Source organism: Suncus etruscus, chromosome 16 (assembly GCF_024139225.1).
Source record: "Suncus etruscus isolate mSunEtr1 chromosome 16, mSunEtr1.pri.cur, whole genome shotgun sequence".
Taxonomy (NCBI): Eukaryota; Metazoa; Chordata; class Mammalia; order Eulipotyphla; family Soricidae; genus Suncus; species Suncus etruscus.
In genome coordinates this window covers 76,580,962-76,608,641 of record NC_064863.1, presented here as the reverse complement: position 1 = coordinate 76,608,641, position 27,680 = coordinate 76,580,962, and the positions used below count along the sequence as shown (strand labels likewise).

The following is a 27,680-nucleotide window of genomic DNA, read 5'->3' as shown; positions in this document are numbered from 1 at the left end:
AAACAAGACAATGGACATTTGACTGGGTTTTCAGCAATATCTGAGTTCACTGGACTGCTTTCTGCCTCTCCCCATCCTCTACATAAGAATATATGGAATGCTCGTGAAGGTTATGTTAGAAGAGTATTGCCGATGGCTTCAGAATCTGTGAGTGCAAAACAGGCAAGAAATCACTGTAGCAAGGGGAAGAGGCAGCATCCCCAGCAGGTAAAGAATACACCGAACACACCTTCCTCAGTCAGTGACGGGGATGGAGATGACTCTTTTATCTTTGAAGCACAAGAAGCTTGGAAAGATTTTCATGGTTCTCTGCTTCAGTTTTATGAAAATGGGGAGCTTTGTGATGTCACACTAAAGGTAAGACTGCTCTTTTTTTTTCTTCAGTGTATTTTTTTAATGTGAAAAAAGTTATTTCTGAACCACAAGGAAAACTTTTGGTGCTGTATTATATTGTTTATTATATCGCACACCTATGACTTTGGGAGAATCACAGAAATAATCAGCATATGTGTGTGTGGTTTTTTTTTTTTTTTTTTTTTTTTTTGGTTTTTGGGTCACACCTGGCACTGCTCAGGGGTTATTCCTGGCTCCAGGCTCAGAAATTGCTCCTGGCAGGCACATGGGACCATATGGGGCGCCGGGATTCGAACTGATGACCTCCTGCATGAGAGGCAAACACCTTACCTCCATGCTATCTCTCCGGCCCCCAGCATATGTGTTTTTATTGAAGGAAAGGAATGTAGGGAGTATTGATAAAAACCCCATGGCAGTGTTATACTAATTAAATGTTAATATTCATTATTTCCATGTTAAAACCTAAAATAACTACTAAATAGTTGCTGAGAATACAGTAAATAAATTGGGACTCTTCAGATTAACTTTTTTTTTTTTTTTTTTTTTTTGGTTTTTGGGCCACACCCGGCGGTGCTCAGGGGTTACTCCTGGCTGTCTGCTCAGTAATAGCTCCTGGCAGGCACGGGGGACCATATGGGACACCGGGATTCTAACCAACCACCTTTGGTACTGGATCAGCTGCTTGCAAGGCAAATGCCGCTGTGCTATTTCTCCGGGCCCTCTTCAGATTAACTTTAGAGTTCATAATTTTTGAGGTGGCGTTGGAGAGATGCCTTGCACATAGCTGACCCAGATTCAATCCCTGACATCTTATATGGTCCCTGGGCACTTCTAGGAGTAATTCCTGAATGCAAAACCAGAAGTAAGCTCTGAATACCGCTGGTGTGGCTGAAAAACCAAAAAAAGAAAATAAAACAATAATCTTGGTTACTGAGCTAATCGTGTTCTATGTTTTTATTAAGGTAATTTAATCTCTATTTCATTATTAATTGTTGTAGACGTCTTGCATCTCAGCAATTCTCATGGGTCATGGTCCTTTCACGGGAGGAAAATGGGTAACACGAGCGACGAATATGAAATATGAAATAATGATACCACACGAAGTATGTGGGGTCAACACATTTCTGGCAGGAGTGCGACAAGTTTAATTTTTTGAGCAGGGGAATGTATAGGGGTAAAATTAGCCACAGGTGAAGAATAATTGTAATCACAAAGCGCAGTATAACAATAACAATACCTAAGCAATGGGTGTGACTAAAAATTCTAAGTTACAGGAGAGAAGGTAACTCTTAGCAAGCTTGCTTTAAATTTGATAGAGGCTATTATTTTGCCTGATATATGCAAAGGAGAGATAGTCAAATACTGGCTGAAAATGTAATGCCAGGTGTCTCTTTGGAAATTCCTCAACCATCCACGCAGGGGAAAAGGCGTCCACAGCGGGCCTTTTGAGGAACCCCATGGGGGTTAAATTAGTTCTACCCACCAGGAAAATCTGAGGATATATCTGGTGGGCTGAGCCCCATAAAAGCTTAGGCATGCCCTGGCAATTAATTTCCTCTGATAGTGAAGTATAGAGGGTGTTTAGATTTTTTTTTTGTTGTTGTTTTTTGTTTTTTGTTTTTCAGGCCACACCCAGTTGATGCTCAGGGGTTACTCCTGGCTAAGCGCTCAGAAATTGCCCCTGGCTTGGGGGGACCATATGGGATGCTGGGGGATCGAACTGTAGTCGCGATCTCTCCTTGGCTAGCGCTTGCAAGGCAGACACCTTACCTCTAGTGCCACCTTGCTGGCCCCAGGTGTTTAGATTTTGATGAAAAATTTTTAGTAAACGTTATTGTATATAGGCTTATTGCTCCATAAGGTAGTGCTGAGGCTGGAGAGTCACTACAAAGGTTAAGGTAGGTACCTTGGTTGAGAATGATCCTGGTTCATTTCCTGGCACCACGTGATCTCTGAGCCTTACTGGGTGTGGACCTAGAGATACCATCAGGATTGCCCAGGTTACCTTAGACAACCTCCTCTCCCCTACCCTTCTGTACTGCAGGATCAAAACTAGCACATCCTCATCCCTGATCCCTGCACTATGTGCTAGTTGAGCTGACTGAGGTGCTGAAAGACAGAGTTTGATGAAATGGAAGAAGCAGAGTGGTGTTCCAGTTGTTTCTCATTATTTACTTTCTTCTTCCTCCTAATATTACAGTATAATAATGTAATGTTGTATTACATGACAATTTTCATACGTGTCTCTGCAATTTTTTTCTAAATAAAATTTCTACTTAGTGGTATCTTGGATTTTGGCTCCTTGTTCCTGCCAGAGCTAATGGTCATAGTGCTTGGTGGCATGCTTGAAACAGGGAGAGAAAGATGCTTAGCAAGATCAATAAACTGGAATCTTGAGTTTTGTTAGGTGATCTTCATGGCATGGGATGGTGTGGCCTTAAATTCTTGTAAAGTATTCTTCTTGGGAGTTCCATCTGAGCATTGTCTTAAAGTCAGAAAAACTCTGTCATTCCTTCCTTGAAACCAAGGAACTGATTAAATAATGTAGATAGCAATATCTCATTCATTGTTTAGAAGATTTGATGTTGACTTTCCTGGAGTATCGGCAAGCTTGGTTTTCTTTGAGTAGGCTTTTTGTTGGTGGTTATTGTAGTTTATTCTACAGTTTCAACTTTTTTCAGTGTCACCAAAAGGACCATGCATTTTCAGTGTTATATCAATTTGTTTTTCCACACTGGATTTGAATTGTCTTATCAAAAATGGAAATCTGTGGAACTGTCTTAAGGTGTTTATGGCTGGGTCTAATTCCTAAATAGCAAAAGTTTGCCTCCCTCATCTTCATTATCTTTAAAGTCGTCATAGCTGCCACTTTGCCAAACTGAGAAAACAGCACACGGGACTCACTTCAGTTCTGCTTTCTAAATATTATTTATATTGTTGATGGAAAATCTTTCTTTTTTGGTTGTTTGTTTTATTGGGGGGGGGTTGGGGTCACACCCGGCAGTGCTCAGGGGTTACTCCTGGCTGTCTGCTCAGAAATCGCTCCTGGCAGGCACGAGGGGACCATATGGGACACGGGATTCGAACCACCGACCTTCTGGATGAAAGGCAAACGCCTTACCTCCATGCTATCTCTCCAGCCCCATTGTTGATAGAAAATCTTTTGATATTATTTGGTTTGATAGTCATGTTTTGGTAGGAAGTAAAAGTAAAAGTAGGAAGGGTAGAATTAGTGAGGTGACAGCAGGTAGGGGTGTGTGTGTGTGTGTGTGTGTGTGTGTGTGTGTGTCAGTGCTCAGGGGTTACTCGTGTGTTTGTGTGTGTGTGTGTGTGTGTGTGTGTGTGTGTGTGTCAGTGCTCAGGGGTTACTCCTGGCTCTATGCTCAGAAATTGCTCCTGGCAGGCTCGGGGGACCATATGAGCTGCCAGGGATCAAACCCAGGTCAGTCCCAGGTCAGCTGTGTGCAAGGCAAATGCCCTATCCACAAGGCTATCGCTCCAATTCCAATCAATGAAGTTTTTTATACATAAATATCTTTAATTTGCTAATTTTGCTAATTTGATTTTTTCATGTTTCTTAGAAGAACATATATTTAAATATCTATTTTTCTAGATTCTCATTTAACCCTTCAAATGTCTAAATATGTATCTAAATCTAAATTTATCAGAACAGGAGTATTCTGTGGGTTTGGAAAAATAAAGTAAGATTGGTTAAGATTGTGGAACAGTTCCTGTAGTTAATTGGACATTGTAATGTGTCTCTCTGTAACCAAGAATTACTTTGAGTCTTACATGTCTAGTCCCTTCCTTTTGGGGAGGAAGAAATGTTATTTTGGGAATGCTGAGCCAGAAGTCCCCAGTGGAGTTTGTGGATTGCTCCTGGCTCAGCACTTGGGGTCACTCCCTGTGGTACTCATTTGGGGAGCCCTGTGATGTTGGGGAGTGCATGTTTGACAAGTACCCTAATTCCCTATACTATTTCTCCAGTCCCTAGTTAATCCTTTTTTTTTTCCGCCCCAGTTTTTGGGTCACACCGGCAGCGCTAAGGGGTTCCTCCTGGCTTTATACTCAGAAATCGCTCCTGGGGGCTGGCGTGGTGGCGCTAGAGGTAAGGTGCCTGCCTTGCCTGCGCTAGCCTAGAACGGACGTAGGTTCGATCCCCCGGCGTCCCATATGGTCCCCCAAGCCAGGCACAATTTCTGAGCTCATAGCCAGGAGTAACCCCTGAGCGTCACCGGGTGTGGCCCCCCAAAAAACAAAACAAACAAATAAACAAAAAAAAATTGAGGGCCTGGAGAGATAGCACAGCGGTGTTTGCCTTGCAAGCAGCCAATCCAGGACCTAAAGTGGTTGGTTCGAATCCCCGCGTCCCATATGGTCCCCCGTGCCTGCCAGGAGCTATTTCTGAGCAGACAGCCAGGAGTAACCCCTGAGCATCGCCGGGTATGGCCCAAAAACCAAAAACCAAAAAAAAAAAGAAAAGAAAAGAAAAAAAGAAATCGCTCCTGGCAGGCTCGGGGACCATATGGGATGCTGGGATTCGAACTACTGTCCTTCTGCATGCAAGACAAATGCCTTACCTCCATGCTATCTCTCCTGCCCCAGTTAATGCTTTCTTTCTTTTTTTTTTTTTTTTTTTTTTTTTGATTTTTGGGCCACACCCGGCAGTGCTCAGGGGTTACTCCTGGCTATGTGCTCAGAAGTTGCTCCTGGCTTGGGGGACCATATGGGACACCGGGGGATCGAACCGCGGTCCGTCCAAGTCTAGTGCAGGCAAGGCAGGCACCTTACCTTTAGCGCCACCGTCCGGCTCAGTTAATGCTTTCTTAACCATGGAAGTAAATACTTTGTTGGGCTACTAAAACTGATTTCAATGGGGCAGGCTTAAAAGAGTAGACAGGGGCCGGAGCAATAGTGCAGCCGTAGGGCATTTGCCTTGCACACCGCTGTTCCAGGAGGAACCTCAGTTCGATCCCTGGCATAGCCAAGAGCAATTTCTGAGTGCATAGCTAGGAGTAACCTTTAAAGCGTCACCCGGTGTGGCACCAAAACCAAAAAAAATAAAATAAAATAAAAATAAAAGAGTAGGCAATTGAGTTAAAGGTCTAAAATTACAAAGGAGTAAAGTGAAAAAGTAGACTATCGCTTATAAATGAATTGTGTTACTAGAATTACTTCCATCCTGTATTTATTTTTATTCCTTAGCATCTTTATTGTGGTGCTTAATGGATTTCTCTCCTCTCATTCGTACCAGCACACTCATTAGGTTGCGATACTACAGCACATTCTGCTTGCATTACTTGCCAGGGCCTGCATATTTCACCATAGTGCTCACACAGAGTTTCTAGGTGCCAGGTTGTGGGACTGACTGGCCTCTAGAGCTGCAATGCTCACACACAATTCTCTGGCAAAGGCATGCTTTCCTGTGGCAGTATAGCAGAGCTGTGGGATGGTGCTTGTGGCTGCTCTGGGAGTCAGTCTTAGGCCTCATTTGTACAAAGCATTTCGTGTACCTCTTAAGTTTCAGTGTAGTTCCCAGACATTTAAAGGGAGCTACTGTTGTTTTTTGTTGCTGTTTCGGGGCCACAGCTGTGTGCTCAGGACTCAGCCTAGGCTTTGTGCTCAGGGATCACTACTGTCTCAGGGGCATAGTAGGTCTCAGGGGAGCCAGGGAAGCTGGAGATTGAACCTGGGTCAGCTACATGCAAGGCAAGTGACCTATCCATTCTATCTTTTTAGCCCTTAAGAGAGCATTAGAACTGTTAAGTTGTATAAGCATAAACATTGCAACCTAATAGACTTTACTGATATGCTCGAGTTCCAGTAATTTAATTGTAAATTATTTTAATTATCACTATTGAGACAGATTAAATACTTAGAGATGAACATATATATATATAAATATATATATATTTATATATATGGGGCCAGAGAGATAGCATGGAGGTAAGGCGTTTGCCATGCATGCAAAAGGAAGGATGGTGGTTCGAATCTCAACATCCCATAATGTCCCCCGAGAGCGATTTCTGAGCGTAGAGCCAGGAATAACCCCTGAGCATTGCCGGGTGTGACCCAAAAACAAACAAACAAAATGAACTTATATAAGAACATTTCATGGCAGAATAGTTCATAGAAAAGCTGAACTTTTAAGTAGTATTAAACTAGTTAAGTAAAAATCAGATCAAACTCAAGAATGAAATGGTTTGTTTCAGGCCAGACTGTTAGCACAGTGAGTAGAGTATTTGCCTTGCATCTAACTGGCCTAGGTTTGATCCCTGGCATCTCATATGGTCCCCTGAGCATGCCAGGAATAATTTCTGAATGCAGAACTAGGAGTATTCCATGAGTACTACTGGGTGTGGCCCCACAACAAATAAAATAAAATAAATGGTTTAATTATTAACATTTAAAACATTTACTGCCTTTGAAGTTTTGATGACTTGCATTCTCTTCTCCAAGTATTAACTGTGCTCAAATGTGCATAGCTGCTTAGATCACACAAGATCCAGTGTGTTCCTGGTGGCATGTCATATACAGATGACATGTGCATTCTCAAACAGTGTTGAGGCTTATGTAAATTTACTCCCACGAGTGTGCGCATGTAACCTAATGTGAGTCCCCAGTAAGCACACTCATGCTTACATTGTGTGACCTCTGTTACAGCAATGAACAAACAGATGATGATCTCTCAGTACCAAAACATACTAGATGGAAACATTTAATTTTCTTTCTTGTGGGGGAGGCTCAGCTAATAGTGTTCAAGGCTTACACCTGGCTTAGAGTATCAGGATCACCACCTAAGAAGAAAATTGGGGCCATAGTGGTGTCGCAAGTGGTAAAGCATCTGACTTGCACGCGTTAGCCTAGGACAGACCGTGGTTCGATCCCCTGGCGTCCCATATGGTTCCCCAAGCCAGGAGCGATTTCTGAGCGCATAGCCAGGAGTAACCCCTGAGCATCACCAGGTGTGCTCCCCACCAAAAAAAAGAAAATGGGGCCCGGAGAGATAGCACAGTGGCATTTGCCTTGCAAGCAGCCGATCCAGGACCAAAGGTGGTTGGTTCGAATCCTGGTGTCCCATATGGTCCCCCGTGCCTGCCAGGAGCTATTTCTGAGCAGACAGCCAGGAGTAACCCCTGAGCACCGCCGGGTGTGGCCCAAAAACTAAAAAAAAAAAAAAATGTATCAGTGTTGGAAAACTACCTCAGATAATTACTTATGGAATGTTAGATTGAAGAGATAGATTGTATTATGTAGAAGAGTACAAAATGTAAAAGTAAGTTTGAAGTATCTATGCTATATACTATATACTAACTTGAAACTGATTTGAGACTAAACTTGAATTTTGTTTGCTTTGGACAGGTTGGCTCAAAGCTAATCTCTTGTCACAAACTGGTATTAGCTTGTGTTATTCCCTACTTCAGAGCCATGTTTCTCTCGGAAATGGCTGAAGCCAAGCAAACACTGATTGAAATTAGAGATTTTGATGGTGATGCAATAGAAGATCTGGTTAAGTTTGTCTATTCTTCACGACTCACTTTGACTGTGGACAATGTCCAGCCACTCCTTTACGCAGCCTGTATCTTACAAGTTGAGCTGGTGGCCAGAGCATGTTGTGAATACATGAAGTTACACTTTCATCCCTCCAACTGCCTGGCAGTTAGAGCTTTTGCAGAAAGTCATAATCGCATAGACTTGATGGACATGGCTGACCAGTATGCGTGTGAGCATTTTACTGAAGTTGTGGAGTGTGAAGATTTTGTGAGCATTTCCCCCCAGCACCTGCACAAGCTTTTGTCCTCCAGTGATCTAAACATTGAGGATGAGAAACAGGTCTACAGTGCAGCCATCAAGTGGCTTCTTGCCAATCCTCAGCATCATTCCAAATGGTTGGATGAAACTCTTGCACAGGTAAGCCTTAAAGGTCATGCATAGTACATTTATCCTAAAAAGTGCACATTCTCCAAAGAAATGTGGAAATCATTGGTGCAAGGGATCAAAACCTGGGTTGCGCATGCAAAGTAAACACCTTACCCACTGTACTATCACTTTGACCCCAAGGTATATTTCAGTTTGAGTACAGCAGATTTGGCTTTGCCTTGTATGCAACCAATCCTAGTTTGATCCCCAGCATACCCTGAGCACAGAACCAGAAATAAGCCATGAGTACCACTGGGTATGACCAAGCAAAAGTGAGAAGTCAGTCAGTTTTAGAAAGTGAACGCCCTGCAGTGAAAGTGGAGCTTTAGCTATCCAGTCACAACTCAAATTTTCTGTTTACCATCTCAGGTTCGTTTACCTTTGTTGCCAGTCGATTATCTGATGGGTGTGGTTGCCAAAGAGCAAATTGTCAAACAGAATCTGAAATGTAGAGATTTATTGGATGAAGCAAGAAATTACCATCTTCACTTGAGTAGCAGAGCAGTGCCTGATTTTGAATATTCCATCCGGACAACCCCGAGGAAGCATACTGCTGGTAATGGTGTTATTCATATTATCAACTTTGCTGAAGGCTCTCTGTTGTATGTGATGGTGGTTAAATGTGCATAAACTTAAGTATTATGAAAATCACTTCATTATCTTAGCATATGACAAATTTTTGTCAAATATGACAAGTACTCATAATTATTTTTGTGTGTGTTTGTGGGCCACACCCTGTGGTGCTCATGATTTATTTACTCCTGGTTGTGCACTCAGGGATTACTTCTGGTGAGATTGGGGGACCATCTGGATACCAGGGATTGAACCTGGTTAGCCATGTGCAAGGCAAGAACCTTACCCACTGTTCTTTTGCTCTAGCCCCAATAGTCATAATTTGTATTGTATTTGATTCAGAGGATTTCACCAATATAAGCCAGTTGTAAAAATGCTAACAAGTTGAAGTTACACTCTGAAAGCAGAATTTGTTTTATTTTTTTTATTATTATTACTATTTTACATTTTGGACCACACCTGGTGATGCTCAGAGGTTATTCCTGGCTATGTGCTTAGAAATTGCCCCTGGCTCAGGGGACCATATGGGATGCCAGTGATTGAACTTGGATTAGACGCATGCAAGGCAAATGTCCTATCCACTGTGCTGTCTCTTCAGCCCCCAACAAACCTTATTTATATCTAAAGCTCTTATATTTAAGAAGGTATTTATTTATACTTTTATTCACGGCAATTTTCAGATTTTCTATTTTTTCCAAGAATGTAGTTTATGTTTACTTGCTTCTTTTAAATATCAAATATGTGATTGAAGAATGGGGGAAATAAATGAAGCTCAAAAATTCAGGATGTGGTAGTCTCTGTTTTGTGGAGAGTGGGGATATCACACATGGTGGTCCTCAGGACTTACTCCTGGCTCTGTGTTCAGGGATAACTCTTTGCAGGGCTGGGGGATAATAGGAGATGTGGGGATTGAACTGAGATCAGTCATGTGCAAGCCATGTGGGGCTGTACTATTGCTTTAACCATATTTGTTTTTTGGGTCACACCTGGTAGTGCTAAGAACAATAGCTCTCGGGCCCAGAGAGATAGCACAGCCGTGTTTGCCTTGCAAGCAGCTGATCCAGGACCTAAGGTGGTTGGTTCGAATCCTGGTGTCCCATATGGTCCCCCATGCCTGCCAGGATCTATTTCTGAGCAGACAGCCAGGATTCACCCCTGAGCACCGCTGGGTGTGGCCCAAAAACCAAAAGAAAAATAAAAGAATAATAGTTCTCTACTCAGGGTAGGGGTGAGGGTGTTCAGAGCTGCTCTGAGCCTGTTAGGCTCCTCTCCAGTCCCAAGATTCAGTACTTTCAACAGACTTCCTCTATATTTATTACCGCTTAGTACAGTTATGGAATCTCTGGGAATATAACCTAAAAAAAAAACCAACAACAAAAAGAATAATTTGATTGTGAATAATGGGATTTCTTTTAGGTAATATAAGAAAGTTTGAAATCATAGATCTGTGAAGATATAGTTGTTGTGAATGGTTTGACATTAACAAAAGACTAGTTCCACGGGGCCAGAGCAATAGCACATCAGCTTACACATGGCTGACCTGTGTTCAATCCCTGACATCTTATATGGTCCCCTGAGTCTTCGAGGAGCATTTTCTGAAGTACAGAGACAGGAGTAACCTCTGAGTGTTTGCTGGGTGTGGTCCCAAAACAGAAAACAAACAAAAGACTGTTCCCCTTTTTATGAATAGGTATCAAATATTTTTAAAAAATTGAGATGTTGGGCCGGGCGGTGGCGCTGGAGGTAAGGTGCCTGCCTTGCCTGCGCTAGCCTAGGATGGACCGCGGTTCGATCCCCCGGCGTCCCATATGGTCCCCCAAGCCAGGAGCGACTTCTGAGCGCATAGCCAGGAGTAACCCCTGAGTGTCAAATGGGTGTGGCCCAAAAAACCAAAAAAAAAAAAAAAAAAAAAAAAATTGAGATGTTGAGGCCGGAGAGATAGCATGAAAGTAGGGCATTTGCCTTGCATGTAGAAGGACAGTGGTTTAAATCCCAGCATCCCATATGGTCCCCTGAGCCTGCTAGGAGGAACCCCTGAGTGCTGCCAGGTGTGACTCTCTCCCCACCCCCAAAATTGAGATATCAGTTTTTGTTGTTTTGAATTCTGTTTCAAGATGTCAAGGTTTTTAATAAAATTCTCCAGATTTGAATTCAAGCAGTATAGTGACAACGTAGACATATTTGCATGTATGACATTTGACATGCAAATATATAGTCAGCCTCTGATATCTTAACAGTTGCAAGAACTTTGATCCTCATTAAGAGTTAGATAGTGTTACTTATTTTAGGGAGAAAATATAAAGGTAAGAATATAAGAATTGGGGACGTCTTTTTACTTTCTTTTTTCTTTATTTTCTTCTGTGTCATGTTTTTTTGTTGTTTTTTGTTTTTGTTTTGTCTTTCTTTTTGTTTTTGGGTCACACCTGGTGGTGCTCAGAGGTTACTCCTGGCTCACTGCTCAGAAATCGCTCCTGGCTTGCATGGGAGACCAACCATATGGGATGCTGAGATTCAAACCAATGCCAGTCCTGGGTCAGCGCTTGCAAGGCAAATGCCCTACCACTGTGCTATCTCTCCAGCCCCATCTCCTTGCCTGCACTAGCATAGGATAGCATAGCCCTTGGTTCAATATATCCACCCTCCCCCCCTCCCCCCCAGGCATCCCATATAGTTCCCTAAGCCAGGAGCTATTTCTGAGCACATAGCCAGGAGTAACCCCTGAGCATCACTGGGTGTGGCCCAAAAAGTAAAAAGAAAAATTTTTTTTCTTGATTTAAATTTCTCTAACTTATGATAATTAGAATATATAGTAGGACATCAGTGCTGATCATTCCTTTATGTGATCATTAAGTACCTGCCACATGACAGGGTTACGCATTATAAATGTAAGCAGAAATAAAATATAACCAGTGCTATTATGAGAAAATTGCAGACTGGGAAACAGAGGCATAAGCAAATAAAAGGATCAGATATTATGGGAACATGGCTGTAATCACAAAGTCCAGAGAGAGGTCTTTTGTTTGTTTTTTGTTTTGGGGCCACAACCAGTGGTGCTCAGGAGTTTCATCTGGCTTCGTGCTCAGAAATCACTCCTGGAGCCGGAGAGATAGCATGGAGGTAGGGCATTTGCCTTGTATGCAGAAGGACGGTGGTTCAAATCCTGGCATCCCATATGATCCCCCGAGCCTGCCAGGAGCAATTTCTGAGTGTAGAGCCAGGAGTAGCCTCTGAGCGCTGCCGGGTGTGACCCCAAAAACAAAACAAAACAAAACAAAAAAAAGGAATCACTCCTGGCAGGCTCAGGACCATTTGAGATGATGGGGATCTAACCCGGGTCAACCATGTGCAAGGCAAAAGCCCTACCTCTATGGTGTCTCTCCAGCCCAAGAGTGGTTATTTTTACTGTGGAAAAGGTCAGAAAATGTTTTATAGGGGAAGTAAACCTCAGTCTTAGTTTTGAATAATAGGTAAATGTTTTCCTGGGTGTTATTTAGGGAAAGGGATGATCAATTAATTTATTTGTTGAATATCTGGTATATACCAGGCTAATCATTACTAGTGTCTGAGTGCTTGACTCACTGTCTTCACCTAGGTGTCAGACACTCCTGACTTATCAGATCTGTAAATATATAATTTTGGTACACTTTATGTCTTGAATGATAGTTACCAAAAGTTGCTGTTGGAACTCTAAGGAAGAGCATTATGCAGGAGCATGTTGCAGGATCATGATGCTTCATAGAGAGATTTAGTCTATGCTAAATCTATACCAAGGCATAGATTTTGGGGGGAGGGGGGTTCCTCCCAAGAGGTGCTCAGTGTGTCCACCCAGGAGCAACTTTGCCCAGTTGTTTGCCAGCCAGGTTGGGGCAATCAGTTCAGGGACCTGAGGAAGACCTTGCCATTTGAACTAACCTAGAGATGTCCATAGGCCTCCTGGGTTCCACCCAGCAATGCTCGAGGGGCCATGTGATGCTCAAGATCCAGCTGAGATCAGCTGCATGCAAGCCATGTGACTTATCTTCTAGACTACCTCTCACCCTGCTAAGGATTATTTTATGAGGACAGTGACTCTCAAAGTATAAAGGAGGTGATGGCATTATTCCCCAGCAACATCTACAGGCATATGGAAACTTTCTAAAAATACCAAGTCGTAGAGCTACTCCGAACCTACCAAGTCAGAAAATCTGGGGTATGGGGCCTCGTAGTCTGTGTCTGGTGTCCTTCAGATGATTCTGAACATAAGTTTGATGTTAAAACTGTGATACAGGGCCTGGAGAGATGGCACAGCGGCGTTTGCCTTGCAAGCAGCCGATCCAGGACCAAAGGTGGTTGGTTCAAATTCCGGTGTCCCATATGGTCCCCTGAAGGACCAGGAGCTATTTCTGAGCAGACAGCCAGGAGTAAGCCCTGAGCACTGCTGGATGTGGCCCAAAAATCAAAAGAAAAAAAAAAAAGAAAATAACTTTTTTGGCACACTTTTTTTTTTTGGGGGGGGGGGGCACACCCGGCGGTGCGCAGGGGTTACTCCTGGCTGTCTGCTCAGAAATAGCTCCTGGCAGGCACGGGGGACCATATGGGACACCGGGATTCGAACCAACCACCTTTGGTCCTGGATCGGCTGCTTGCAAGGCAAAAGCCGCTGTGCTATCTCTCCGGGCTCTTTTTTGGTACACTTTAAAAACGTATAATTCAGTCGTATTCACTAAGACTTGAAAAGGTACTGATGTGAAATAGCTCCTTTTTTTCTAGCCTCTTAATTAGATTTACTCTATTGGTAACCTGAAAGCAAAAAGACTGCTGAGCAATGCAAGAGGATAGGATTTTGTTATAGCTAGGTTAAGTTGATGAGGGCCTGAATTAAGGTGATAGCAGTGAGAAGAGAGAGGGAAGGAGGACTTCAGAGGACAGTTAGGGAAAAGAGGCTATTTTGGTAAGGAAGGGAGAGACTTTGAACATGTTGGGTTTAAGGTGCCTCTAGGACCTCAAGTAATATTGTGGTTATGTGAAGGTGAAATGTAGATTAGAAAGCATTGTAATACAGATGGTATTTAAAATACATAAGTCAATGAGTGAATGAGATTCCCTATATGAGTTTTAAGTATGTGAGTATTAGAGCCTAATGTGTAAATTAAGGAGGAAATATGGGAACATAGGAATGAGAGAAGTGCTTGTAGAAAAAAAGAATGTATTATGAAAGTCAGAATTATAGAGTTTCCCCCAAAAAGCAGAATGATCATTACATTCAGTATAGTTATGTAGTTGTGGTAAAAAGAAATTAGACTGGTTATAGGATTCTGTTAGGATCTTAGGAAGAGTAATTAAAAGTGAATGAGGATGTAAACCATATTGTGGGATGTTAGCAAGGAAAGCTCGCTAATAGATCTTGCTCAGGAATTTGGCATAAGGTCCTGGGAGATTCTACAGCAGGTAGTGGATCTGGGGTTGATTCAGCACCTCATATATTCTCCCAATGCATGCCAGGAGTGCTCTCTAAACACAAAGCCAGGAGGTAGCCCTGAGGTGTAAACAGGTATGGCCACAAACACAAAAAAAACTTCACATGAATATTTTTTAAATGAGGAAGGGATGAAGTCATACTTAATAATAATGACATTGAATGATATCCAAATAACTGGACTTTTGTTGCTATTAATAAAATTTTTGAAGCCGTAAGTATTGTTTTCATTCCAATATCTAAAATTAGGAAGCCGTCATTTTATTCACTGTTTGTGGCTTTGCTTTTAGGTGTGCTGTTTTGCGTAGGTGGTCGAGGTGGATCTGGTGACCCTTTTCGCAGTATTGAGTGTTACTCTATCCACAGAAACAGCTGGTTCTTCGGGCCAGAAATGAATAGTCGAAGGCGACATGTGGGAGTCATCTCTGTGGAAGGTGGGCCACTGTAGCTTAAGTCATCTCACATATCTTCAAAGTTTGAACTTGGAGAGTTTTTGTGCCTCCGGGTATGGCCTCCAAAAACCAAACAAACAAACACAAAAAAGATAAAATCCTCTTCCTCCCACTCCCCTCCCTCTTGTTTCTATTTTGATTTTGAGGTCCCTGCACCTAAATGCCTTAGCCCTGTACTATCCGTCCTGATGTTTTTTATGCAAATATGAATGCTCTTTTACATAAGTATAAACATTATGTTTTACATAAATATAAGCATAGAAAACATAACCACATCATTTTATTTCATTTTAAGGGCTGTCACAGTAGTGATCAGGGGGCCCAGGCACTCCTGGACATGTTTGTACAGTGGTGAGGCCTACTGGCTCCAAGCTTGACCTGAACCTGTCTGGAATCTCTAGGCTCCTTGTACTGGTGCTGGACCACGTAGGTTCCAGGTCTGACTTGGGGCCTTAGGGCGCTGCTACTTGGGTTATCTTCCCAACCTAACATGGAACTGTGGGATAAGGAATAAAAAAGCCTTTGTAATCATCACCCAGAAATAGTGACAGTTGACATTATGGTATATATTCCTTATAAGTTTTCTCTGTATTATTTTTTCACTTAGAAAAAGATTGATCGTGTTGCATTAAGAGTTTTATATTTTCTTCACATAACATTTTTCCACTTTATGAAACTTTTTTTGAAAATATAAATGAGTGATTTCATTTACTAAGTAATAAATTAGGAAACCCAAGGAAGATACAGTGTGTATTTGGGACTTCATATAAAACAGCAGGTCGCAGGCTTTTTGTGAAGTGGAGATATGCATTCATTTTGAATTGACTATTGAAGTGTATTGCACATAGTGTTGAACAGAAAAATAGTTTTTGGAATTATCATGCTTTTGTAATTATACATAAACCACCCAGATTGTATACTTGAAATACATGGAATATCTCTTTGTCAGGTAAAGTGTATGCAGTGGGTGGACATGATGGAAACGAGCACTTAGGTAGCATGGAGATGTTTGATCCTCTCACGAATAAGTGGATGATGAAGGCATCTATGAATACAAAAAGGTAGGTCAACTTGGACATTTCTTTTGATTCGCTGGTGGAAAATAAAGTTATATTTATTTAGAAGCGTATCTTCCATGCTCTAAGGAATATCTTAACAAAGTTGGTTAAGCATTCGGTATGATTTGTTACTGCCTTTTATATTTTTGACCATTTAAAAAATGGAAATATGGGGCCCGGAGAGATAGCACAGCGGTGTTTGCCTTGCAAGCAGCCGATCCAGGACCAAAGGTGGTTGGTTCGAATCCCGGTGTTCCATATGGTCTCCCGTGCCTGCCAGGAGCTATTTCTGAGCAGACAGCCAGGAGTAACTCCTGAGCACCGCCGGGTGTGGCCCAAAAACAAAAACAAAACAAAACAAAAAAAACACACACACACACACAAAAATGAAAATATGTATAGAGCAACACAAAGTTGTTCAAAAACTTCAAAACTTTTGCTTAAACCTGAACACTGATTTTGTAGTGAGGGATCCTCTTCAGCAGTGCTCAGGAGTTCAGGAGACTACAACTGGAGGCCAAATTGACTAGTGAGTCAATGCAAGTGCTCAAGAGCGGGGGGCTACTCAGGACCTATAATGTTGGTGATCAGCAGGACACGCCACCAGAGCACAGAGTCTCTGGGGCTACACCTGTTGGTACTTGAGGAACTATGCAGTGCTAGGGTTGAGCCTGGGTTAGCTATATACAAGGCTTGTGCTCTCGCCCCTGAATTACCATCCCAACCTGGGAGCACTTGAATTTTTTTGTTTTTGGTGTTTTGGGTCACACCCAGCAGCACTCAGGGGTTACTCCTGGCTCTATGCTCAGAAATCACTCCTAACAGGCTCGGGGGACCATATGGGATGCCAGGATTCAAACCACTGTCCTTCTGCATGCAAGGCAGATGCCCTACCTCCATGCTATCTCTCCAGCCCAGCACTGATTTATTTTGGGGGGGGAGCCCACACCCATTTGATGCTCAGGGGTTACTCCTGACCAAGTGCTCAGAAATTGCCCCTGGCTTGGGGGAACAATATGGGACTCCGGGGGATCGAACCGCGGTCCTTCCTTGGCTAGCGTTTGCAAGGCAAACACCTTACCTCTAGCGCCACCTCGCTGGCCCCAGGAGCATTGATTTTTGAGAGAAGTTTGTTTGTGACCAGCCCAGAGGTCCTTGGGGGCTCCTCCTGGCATTGTTCACAGAGTTACTCCTGGCAGTACTTGGGGGAACATGCATGCCAGTGACTGAACTATAGTCAGCTTTGTGCAAGAAAGTACCCTGTACTCTCCAACACTGAGCATTGATTTCTTTTCTTTTCTTTTTTTGAGCCACATGCGAGACGTCAAGGGTCACTCCTGGCTCTGCGTTTAGAAATCACTCCTGGCAGGTTTGAGGGACCATATGGGATGCCATGGATCATATTCTGGTCCGTCCCAGTTTAGCAGCATGCAAGGCAAATGCCTTACCACTATGCTATCACTCGGGCCCCTGCATTGATTTTTTTTTTTTTTTTTTTTTTTTTGGTTTTTGGGCCACACCCGGCGGTGCTCAGGGGTTACTCTTGGCTGTCTGCTCAGAAATAGCTCCTGGCAGGCACGGGGGACTATATGGGTCACCGGGATTGGAACCAACCACCTTTGGTCCTGGATCGGCTGCTTGCAAGGCAAACACCACTGTGCTATCTCTCCGGGCCCGATTTTTTTTTTGGGGGGGGGGCAAACCCAGTCATGCTCAGAAGTTATTTCTTGCTCTGGGCTCAGAAATCACTCCTGACAGGCTCGGGGACCATATGAGATGCCTGGGATCGAACCTGGTTCCGTTGCTTGCAAGGCAAACGCCCTACCCGCTGTGCTATAGCTCTAGCTCCTGATTTTTGCTGTTATTGTTGTTTTGAAGTGGTTTGGTTTTGGGGCCAAATCAGCCATGCTCAGGGGTTACTCCTGGCTCTGTACTCAGAAATTACTACTGACAGTGTTCGAAGGACTATCTGGGATGACGGGATCAAACTCAGATTGGCTATGTGCAAGGCAAGAACCTTACCTGCTGTACAATTACTCTGGCCCCTAAGTGTTGATTTGTGTGTGTGTGTGTGTGTGTGTGTGTGTGTGTGTGTGTGTGTGTGTGTGTGTGTGAGTGATTTTCTGGGAAATTTTCTGGGTTTATGTTTTGTTTTGACTTGAACTATTGCAAAAACAGTTCTTGTCCATAGGGTGTTCAGCTGAAATGTTTTCACTTTCTCTGTGGAACACTTGGCAGTGCCTGGACGTGTATTTGCTTGTCACAGCTTTGGGCTGGACAGATGGAGGCATTGCTGTGGTCTGTAGGTGGAAGAGGCTAAGGATGCTACTAAAGATCCTATACTGCACTGGAAAGTCTGGCCCAGAGCTGTCTGTATGCTGAGATAGAGAAATCTTCCATCTGTCCTTGCTGGCTCTTATGTTGATGGAGAACAGAAAACTAATAGTCACAAGTGTTGTCAGTCTGGAGGCCAAGTCAGAGTTTGCTAGTTTTCACACACATTCTTAGGCAAGAAATTATTTTTCCTGATTAATTGTATTGGCTGATGGTCTCATAGTGGTATCAGCAATAGTAGATCTTTTTGTTTTGTTCTGTATATATTGCAAATGTCTTTGGTGCTGTTCTACTAACACGGTAATGATGTTGGACTGATATATTGCGTCTTTTTGTTTGTTTGTGGTCCATTTTAGGGCCTCACACATATAAGGCTAATAGTCTCCTGCTACTAAGCCACTTATCCAGCATAGGTAGATGCATTTATTGCTCCTTGGGCTCCAGCAATATGGCGTTCCCTTGCATGCGGCCAACTCAGGTTCAGTCCTCAGCATCCTATATGGTCTCCCGATCTTGCCAGGAGTTTTTCTGAGCGCAGAGCCAGGAGCACTGAACCACTGAGCACTGCCAGGTGTTGCCCCAAGACAAATCAAAACAACAAAAACGGTGACTCTTAATGAACAATCTCACTTACCTGTGCTAGATATATAGAGAGAAGTAGAACTAGGAAATGGATGTTATTAAATGATGACAAGCCCTTGGCTTTAGAGCACAAAATGCAATTTACCAAGCAGTAGGAGTAGAGGGTAAAGAACAGCCAGATTATAAGAGGACCGAGAGTCTTAAGTGATGGTGAAGATGCAGTAAACCTGTACAACAAAACCATGAAAGTTAAACTGCAGGGTTTTTTTTTTGTTTTTGTTTTTTGTTTGTTTGTTTGTTTTGGTTTTTGGTTTTTGGGCCACACCCGGCGTTGCTCAGGGGTTACTCCTGCTGTCTGCTCAGAAATAGCTCCTGGCAGGCACGGGGGACCATATGGGACACCGGGATTCGAACCAACCACCTTTGGTCCTGGATCGGCTGCTTGCAAGGCAAATGCCGCTGTGCTATCTCTCTGGGCCCCTAAACTGCAGCTTTATAGTGCCTTGATTTCTGTCTTCATTACAAATTTGACATTGATGTATTTCAAATTTTCATCTGTGATAAAATGAATTTATGTTAATAAATGTGTCAGTTTAAAGAAGAGGAAGACTTTTAGAAACTTGTCTTAGTAACTGTTGATATGCCTGTTCAGACTTTGAATGACTTAGCTACTAGACGTTCAGATATTATGTGACCACAGGAGGGTTCAAGAAGCAGAGCAGAAAATACATATTCTTGGTCAGAGGTTCTTAAACTTACTGCCCCTTTTCTGAAAAAAATCAGTGAGCCCTGGAATTTTTATTTCTTTTTTTTATTATTATCTTTATTTAAACATCTTGATTACAAATATGATTGTGATTAGGTTTCAGTCATGTAAAGAACACCCCCCTTCACCAGTGCAACATTCCCACCACCAATGTCCCAAATCTCCCTCCATCCCACCCCACCCCCACCTGTACTCTAGACAGGCTTTCAGTTCCCTCATTCATTCATATGGCTATAGTAGCTCTCAGTGTAGTTATTTCTATAACTGCACTCACCACTCTTTGTGGTAAGCTTCTTGAAGTGAGCTGGAAGTTCCAACCCTCCTCTCATTGTCTCTGAGAATAAATTTTATTTCTTTAAAAAATAAAAGTAGAGGGCCCGGGGCCGGGTAGGTGGCGCTGGAGGTAAGGTGTCTGCCTTGCAAGCGCTAGCCAAGGAAGGACCGCGGTTCGATCCCCCGGCGTCCCATATGGTTCCCCCAAGCCAGGGGCGATTTCTGAGCACATAGCCAGGAGTAACCCCTGAGCATCAAACGGGTGTGGCCCAAAAACCAAAAAAAAAAAAAAAAAAAAAAGTAGAGGGCCCGGAGAGATAGCACAGCAGTGTTTGCCTTGCAAGCAGCTGATTCAGGACCAAAGGTGGTTGGTTCGAATCCCGGTGTCCCATATGGTCCCCCGTGCCTGCCAGGAGCTATTTCTGAGCAGACAGCCAGGAGTAGCCCCTGAGCACCGCCAGGTGTGGCCCAAAAACCAAAAAAAATAAAATAAAATAAAATAAAAAAAAATAAAAGTAGAGGGGCCCGGAGAGATAGCACAGCAGCCGTTCCAGAACCAAAGATGGTTGGTTCGAATCCCGGTGTCCCATATGGTGCCCTGTGCCTGCCAGGAGCTATTTCTGAGCAGATAGCCAGGAGTAACCCCTAAATACTGCCGGGTGTGTCCCAAAAACAAAACAACAACAAAATAAAAGTAGAGGGCCCAGAGAGATAGCACAGCGGTGTTTGCCTTGCAAGCAGCCAATCCAGGACCTAAGGTGGTTGGTTCGAATCCCGGTGTCCCATATGTTCCTCCGTGCCTGCCAGGAGCTATTTTTGAGCAGCAGCCAGGAGTAACCCCCGAGCACCGCTGGTGTGGCCCAAAAACCAAAAATAAATAAATAAATAAAATAAAATAAAAGTAGAAGGCTGGAGCAATAGCACAGTGGGTAGGACATTCGTCTTGCCCTATTTATCTCACTATGTATCTTGCACATAGCCTCTCTGAGTTTGATTTCCAGTCCCCCATGCTTGCCAGGAGTAATTTCTGAGTACAGAGCTAGGAGTAACTCCTGAGTGCTGCTGCCATGAGTGCTATTGGGTATGACCCCAAAACAGAAAAAGGAAGGAAGGAAGGAAGGGAGGGAGGGAGGAAGGGAGGGAAGGAGGGAAGGGAATGAAAGAAGGAGGAAAGAGGGAGGAAGGAAGGGAGGGAGGGGAAGGAAGGAGGGAGGGAGGGAGGGAGGAAAGGAGAAGAGAGAAAAAAGAAAGAAGAGAGAAAAAGAAAAGAAAGGAGGGAGGGAGAGAAAGTGCTTTCCCATTCACCCAAAGCTGCTACCCACCCCTTTCATTTTTCTAGCACACCACTGCAAAGGTGTTGCTCACTTTTGAAGAATACTCCTCTCTAGGTCATTAGGAAAAACGTAAAAATAATTTAAATTTGGGCTTGGAGTGATAGTGCAGCAGAGAGGGTGCTTGCCTTTCATGCAGCTGATAGAGAATGGTTAAAGGAGGGAGGCTTTGTGCTGAGATGACCATATCATTACTCCATCTCAAAGTGGGGCATAACTTCAGCTGAGATATGGAAATAATGGATTACACCGTTGGGGCTGGAGACAACTTACAAACGTTAGGGCAGTTGCCTATCTCATGTCTTGGTTGGATCTCTGGTATTAATTATGATCAGTCGCTCAAGTCCCATGATCAATGATGCTTGAGAACTACTGGATATGACACAACTGCAACAAAAAAAATCTATATTCTCTATACATTTAAAAATATTGTATGTTTGTATTTATTTTAAAAAGGATATTGAGGGCCAGAGAGATAGCATGGAGTTAGGGTGTTCGTCTTGCAGAAGGACGGTGGTTCGAATCCTGGCATCCCATATGGTCCCCTGAGCCTGCCAGGAGCGATTTCTGAGCATAGAGCCAGGAGTAACCCCTGAGTGCTGCCAGGTGTGACCCAAAAATCAAAAACAAAAACAAAAAAAGGATATTGAGGGGCTGGAGAGATAGGGTTGGGCACTTGCCTTGCATGTGGCTGACCCGGGCGGGTCCTAGTTCGATTCCTGGCATCCCATATGGTCCCCCAGCCTGCCAGGGCAATTTCTGAGTGCAGAGCCAGGAGTAATCCCTGAGTGCCACTGGGTGTGGCCCAAAAATCAACCAATCAATAAATAGTTGGTTTTTGTTTTTTTTTAAAGAATATTCGGGCCAGAGCGGTGGCACAAGCGGTAGGGTGTTTGCCTATAACGCACTAACCTAGGACAGACCATGGTTCAATCCCCCGGCATTCCATATGGTCCCTCAAGCCAGGAGCAATTTCTGAATGCATAGCCAGGAGTAACCCCTGAACGTCACTGGGTGTGGCCCAAAAGGCAAAAAAAAAAAAAAAAGATATTGAATGGAGGGCCCACACCTAGTGAGGCTCAGGAGCTACCCCGGCATTGAGCTAGGAAAAGCCTTGAGTAATAAATAGTTGGAATGGCCCATTCCACCACCTCTGCCCAATTTTCTTTCTAGGATCCTCTGGGAATCTTAGGATCTCAGTAGGTTTCTGCACCCTCACTCCTATAATAATAGTTAAAAGGTAGCTGTTGGATATCAGTTTGAGTTAGTTACTGCCTTATCTAATTGATAGTGCTTTATCTGTTGTCTACTTTTACAATTAATTATAATGAAACAGTTACTGATGGGATTTTTGTGTGTTTTTGGCTTTTGGGCCACACCCAGCAGTGCTAAGGCTCTGTGCTCAGGGACCATTTCTAGCAATGTTTGGGAGACCACATGGGATGCCATGGATCAAACCCAGATTGGCCACATTCAAGGCAAACACCCTCCCTGCTGTATTGTCTTTCAGGCCCCTGTAGTATTTTGTTTTTAAAATAATTGATATATAATGTTTTTGATTACTTTCTTTTTTTTTTTTTTTTTTTTGTGTTTATCTATATCCCTCTGATTTATTTCACTCAGCATAATAGTCTCCATATCCATCCATGTATAGGAAAATTTTATGTCTTCATTTTTTCTAGCAGCTGTGTAGTATTCCATTGTGTAGATATACCACAGTTTCTTTAGCCACTCATCTGTTGTAGGGCACCTGGGTTGTTTCCAGATTTTAGCTCTTGTAAATAGCACTGCTATGAATATAGGAGTGCAGAAGGCATTATTGTATTGATTTTTTTGGTCTTAGGGTATATCCCTAGGAGTGGTATTGCTGGATTACATACCCTCCCTCTATTTTTTTTTTTTTTTTTTTTTTTTTATTTTTTTTTTTTTTTTTTTTTTATCTTTATTTAAACACCGTGATTACAAACATGATTATAGTTGTATGATTACAGTCATGTAAAGAGCACCCCCCCTTCACCGGTGTAACATTCCCACCACCAATTTCCCAGATCTCCCTCCTCCCCACCCCCCTACACCTGTACTCGAGACAGGCTTTCTACTTCCCTCATTCATTCACATTTTATGATAGTTTTCAGTGTAGTCATCTCTGCAACTGCACTCATCACTCTATGTGATGAGCTGCATGTCCTGAGCTGCACCTACCAGCCCTCATCTCTCTTGTCTCTGAGATATTGTTAAAAATGTCCTTCATTTTTCTTAAAGCCCATAGATGAGTGAAACCATTCTGCGTCTTTCTCTCTCCCTCTGACTTACTTCACTCAGCATAATAGATTCCATGTACATCCATGTATTGGAAAATTTCATGACTTCATCTCTCCTGATGGCTGCATAGTATTCCATTGTGTATATGTACCACAGTTTCTTCAGCCACTCATCTGTTGAAGGGCATCTTGGTTGTTTCCAGAGTCTGGCTATTGTAAATAGCGCTGCAATGAATATAGGAGTAAGGAAGGGTTTTTTGTATTGTATTTTTGTGTTTCTTGGGTATATTCCTAGGAGTGGTATAGCTGGATCGTATGGAAGCTCAATTTCCAATTGTTTTTTGATTTCCAATGTTTTTGATTACTTTCTGATCATTATGATGAAATAGTTTTTAATACAAGCTATCTTTTCTGAGCTCCCTAGCAAGTCATTTATGTTCATTGATTTGGTAGTTACACAACTGCTTTATTGTTCGAAATTGTATTCATGTTTTGATGAGTTTCATTATTTCATCTCATTTTAAGTAACTTCTGTAGGCCATGCATTATAAACATCAGGGGCACACCATTTACATCAAGTTTCATAAGTTGGCAACCCATGGACATCTGTTCAGAAACTTTGATAAATCTAAAATTCGTGGGGAAAAAGAAATTGGTACATGATAAGTATTTGCATAATTTCTTAGTTACCTTTTTCCCTAGAAACTACTCCAGATGCTGAATTATGTTTTGTTATCTTTGTAGGCGCGGAATTGCCTTAGCCTCCTTGGGAGGCCCAATTTATGCCATTGGAGGGTTAGATGACAACACTTGTTTCAGTGATGTGGAGAGATATGACATAGAGTCCGACCAGTGGAGCTCGGTCGCACCAATGAATGCTCCCCGGGGAGGAGTTGGCTCTGCGGCTCTCATGGTAAGTCACGTACAGTTCATTGGCTGAGTGGAACATATCTCTCTGCAGATAAGAGGAGATCTGCTGTGTGCATAACTCTAGAATGTGGCTGTTTATTAGAGGGCTTCCTATTCTGTAAAGAGCTGCTTTATTGTACCTTCTGGCCTACTGTTAGGCCAAGATGGAAGTCAGTTGGAAATTTCACATGTTCTTATTTTTTCTTCATTTAGAGCCATGTTTATGCAGTTGGTGGCAATGATGGAGTGGCTTCTCTATCTAGTGTGGAGAGATATGATCCACACCTAGATAAGTGGATAGAAGTGAAAGAAATGGGTCAGCGAAGAGCAGGCAATGGAGTTAGTGAGCTCCATGGTTGCCTATATGTTGTTGGTGAGTGGATGGAATTTGTAGTTTAATTGATTATGAGATATACAAAGACCATGTCATAAAAAGCACAGTAACAAAGTATCGTATATATTCGCGTATAAGCTGCCCCCCCAATTTTACTCTAAAAACTGGGAAAACTTAGTGACTCGACTATAAACCGAGGTGGAAAATGCAGCAGCCACTGGTAAAATTCAAAAATAAAAATTTATACCCAAAACAGGGGCCGGAGAGATAGCATGGAGGTAAGGCGTTTGCCTTGTGTGCAGGACAGTGGTTCAAATCCCGGCATCCCAGATGGTCCCCTGAGCTTGCCATGAGTGATTTCTGAGCGTAGAGCCAGGAGTAACCCCTAAGTGCTGCCGGGTGTGACTCCCCAAACAAACAAACTAATATATATATACCCAAAACAATTACAGTAATAGAGGAATCAGTAGGTTAAATGTTTTTCAATATTTATTGCTAAAGAAAAACTGTAAACTAGCAACAGTAACTTTAACACTTTAAATAAAGTGCAAAAAACCATAGCTTAACAGGTAATCAAGCTAATCACAAAGGTTATTGTCCTTCAAAACTGGATTCCTCCTCCAGAACTTCAGCTGTATCTGATGTGAGCATATCAGCATAGACATTGTCATCATCACGGAGTTCGCAGATATCATCATCACTGCTGTCAGTCTCAGACAAAGTGCAGAATATTGTGGGTTAAAAAGTTCAGTGGCATCCAGTTCAGTTCAGCCGCCTACCTGTTCAGCCTCAACTGTGGACTGAGCTGAAGCACCGCCCCTTCTAGTAGACGGCAGAGGACAACTGGAGACTGTGCATTTGACTCATTGCGTGCACACTGAATCGAATAACCTGTATGACCTGGGTATAAGCTGAGTTTGGGTTTTTTGGCACAAATTTTGTGCCAGAAAAACTCGGCTTAAATTCAAGTATATACGGTATACTGCAGATAAGCTCAAGTGGAGCAGCCCGAAGACTTGCTTTCACATCACCCTCATTATTTTTATAGTGGCCAATAGTGCTAGGGCAGAGTTGGGATGCAGTGGGCTAGATGGGCCAAAACTGGAACTTTAAGCTTTATTATTGGGATACTATTTTATTTTGAATTGTAGATAAAGTCTACTTTTTGGGCCTGAGAGATAGCATGGAGATAGGGCGTTTGTCTTGCATGCAGAAGGATGGTGGTTCGAATCCTGGTATCCCATATGGTCCCCCAAGCCTGCCAGGAGCAATTTCTGAGCATAGAGCTAGGAGTAAACCCCTGAGCACTGCCAGGTGTGACTCAAAAACAAACAAACAAACAAAAATGTGGTTTATATTTTTCCCAATGTCTCTATTTTCTAAATTGTATTTCAAAGAATAGATTGCAAACATTCTCTATCTTGGAGATTTGCCTATATTGCCTATATATATATGTCTTTTATATTACTGCACATTTTTCTTTTTTTCCCTCATATTTTCCCTCATATTGCCCTAAGTTTCTCTAAATAAACTTTTAGGAACTATTAAACGATAGGTCAAGAAACTAACATGGAAGAGAGTGTGTTTAATTTCTGACATACAGTGCTGTTTCCTTCCATCCCTCTTTCCCTAGGTGGGTTTGACGATAACTCTCCGCTGAGTTCAGTGGAACGCTATGACCCTCGGAGCAACAAGTGGGATCATGTAGCAGCACTTACCACTCCTCGGGGAGGAGTGGGAATTGCAACAGTGATGGGCAAAATCTTTGCAGTTGGCGGCCATAATGGCAATTCCTATCTGAATACGGTGGAAGCATTTGATCCAGTGCTGAACAGGTAATTTCCATCTCTGCCCTGTGCTTCAGGGGGGTGCGTCTGAAACTTTGGTGGCAAAATGGAGCTAAACAGAGCTGTTTAGTTAAAGCCTTGGGGGGGGGGATTTTATTACCCACGGATTTTTTTTTTTTCTTCTCAAAACCAGCCTCCTATTATGAAGGTTGTCTGTTGGGATGATGCTTTGAGTCAGGTTGGTCATACTCTGCTTTTTTTTTTTTTTTTTTTTTTTTTTTGGTTTTTGGGCCGCACCCGGCGGTGCTCAGGGGTTATTCCTGGCTGTCTGCTCAGAAATAGCTCCTGGCAGGCACGGGGGACCATATGGGACACCGGGATTCGAACCAACCACCTTTGGTCCTGGATCGGCTGCTTGCAAGGCAAACGCCGCTGTGCTATCTCTCCGGGCCCTCATACTCTGCTTTAAGCTCTGTTCGATCTCTGCTTTTCAGATGGGAACTTGTTGGATCTGTGTCTCACTGCAGAGCTGGCGCAGGAGTGGCTGTGTGCGCCTGCTTGACCAGCCAGATTCGCGATGTAGGCCATGGAGCAAGCACTGTGGTTGACTGTATGTGATCTGAGCTGCCACTGCCAACAGATCATCTGATGGGCAAGAGACACAACCAGGATTTTGTATGACAACCTTTAGATCATTTGAACTACTGCTAGAGCCTTACTTGAATCTGAGATGTTATATTGTGATTGTGTGCAACCTCTGGAATGGTAACTAAAAAATTACTAGGATAAAGTTAAATTTGATACTTTCTATTTAGCAAGTATTGGAGTAGGGAAGGAAGATAGTGTAATCTGTAACTATACCTCTGAAAAATGTTAAAATTAGCCCCCAAGCCTTGAAATCTCTTTAAAACAAGTTGTTTTTTTTTGGGGGGGGGGTGTTGTTTGTATGTTTGTTTTTAGTAGACCAATGTGTAAAGCTGAGTCAGTTGCTGAGTTGCCTTTTTGTTTGGTTTTGGTTTTGGTTTTTGGGGGCCCACACCTGGCAGTGCTCAGGGCTTACTTCTGGCTCTGCACTCAGGAATTATTCCTGGTAGGCTGGAGGAACAATACAGGATGCTGGGGATTGAACCTGGTTAGCTGCTTACAAAGGAAGACCCCTATCCACTGTATCATCACTCAGCTTCCAGAATTACCTTTTCTCTTTCCTAAAGGGGTTTACATTAGACAATTTTTTCTAGAGGAGAGATTTGAATTTGTTCATCAACACAAGATAATAGGATACAATGGAAGA

The 27,680-nt window shown here is 42.9% G+C and overlaps 1 protein-coding gene across 1 annotated transcript; it reads left to right on the top strand.

Moving 5' to 3' along the window:
* On the top strand, positions 1–27,297 carry KLHL8 (kelch like family member 8). The gene is made up of 9 exons (XM_049789781.1): positions 1–357; positions 7,717–8,265; positions 8,644–8,830; positions 14,593–14,736; positions 15,704–15,815; positions 24,104–24,272; positions 24,482–24,641; positions 26,236–26,437; positions 26,884–27,297. Exons 1-9 carry the CDS (start codon positions 133–135, stop codon positions 27,005–27,007), a joined length of 1,872 nt encoding a protein of 623 aa, XP_049645738.1. The 5' UTR covers positions 1–132; the 3' UTR covers positions 27,008–27,297.
* The last annotated feature ends 383 nt before the right edge of the window (positions 27,298–27,680 follow it).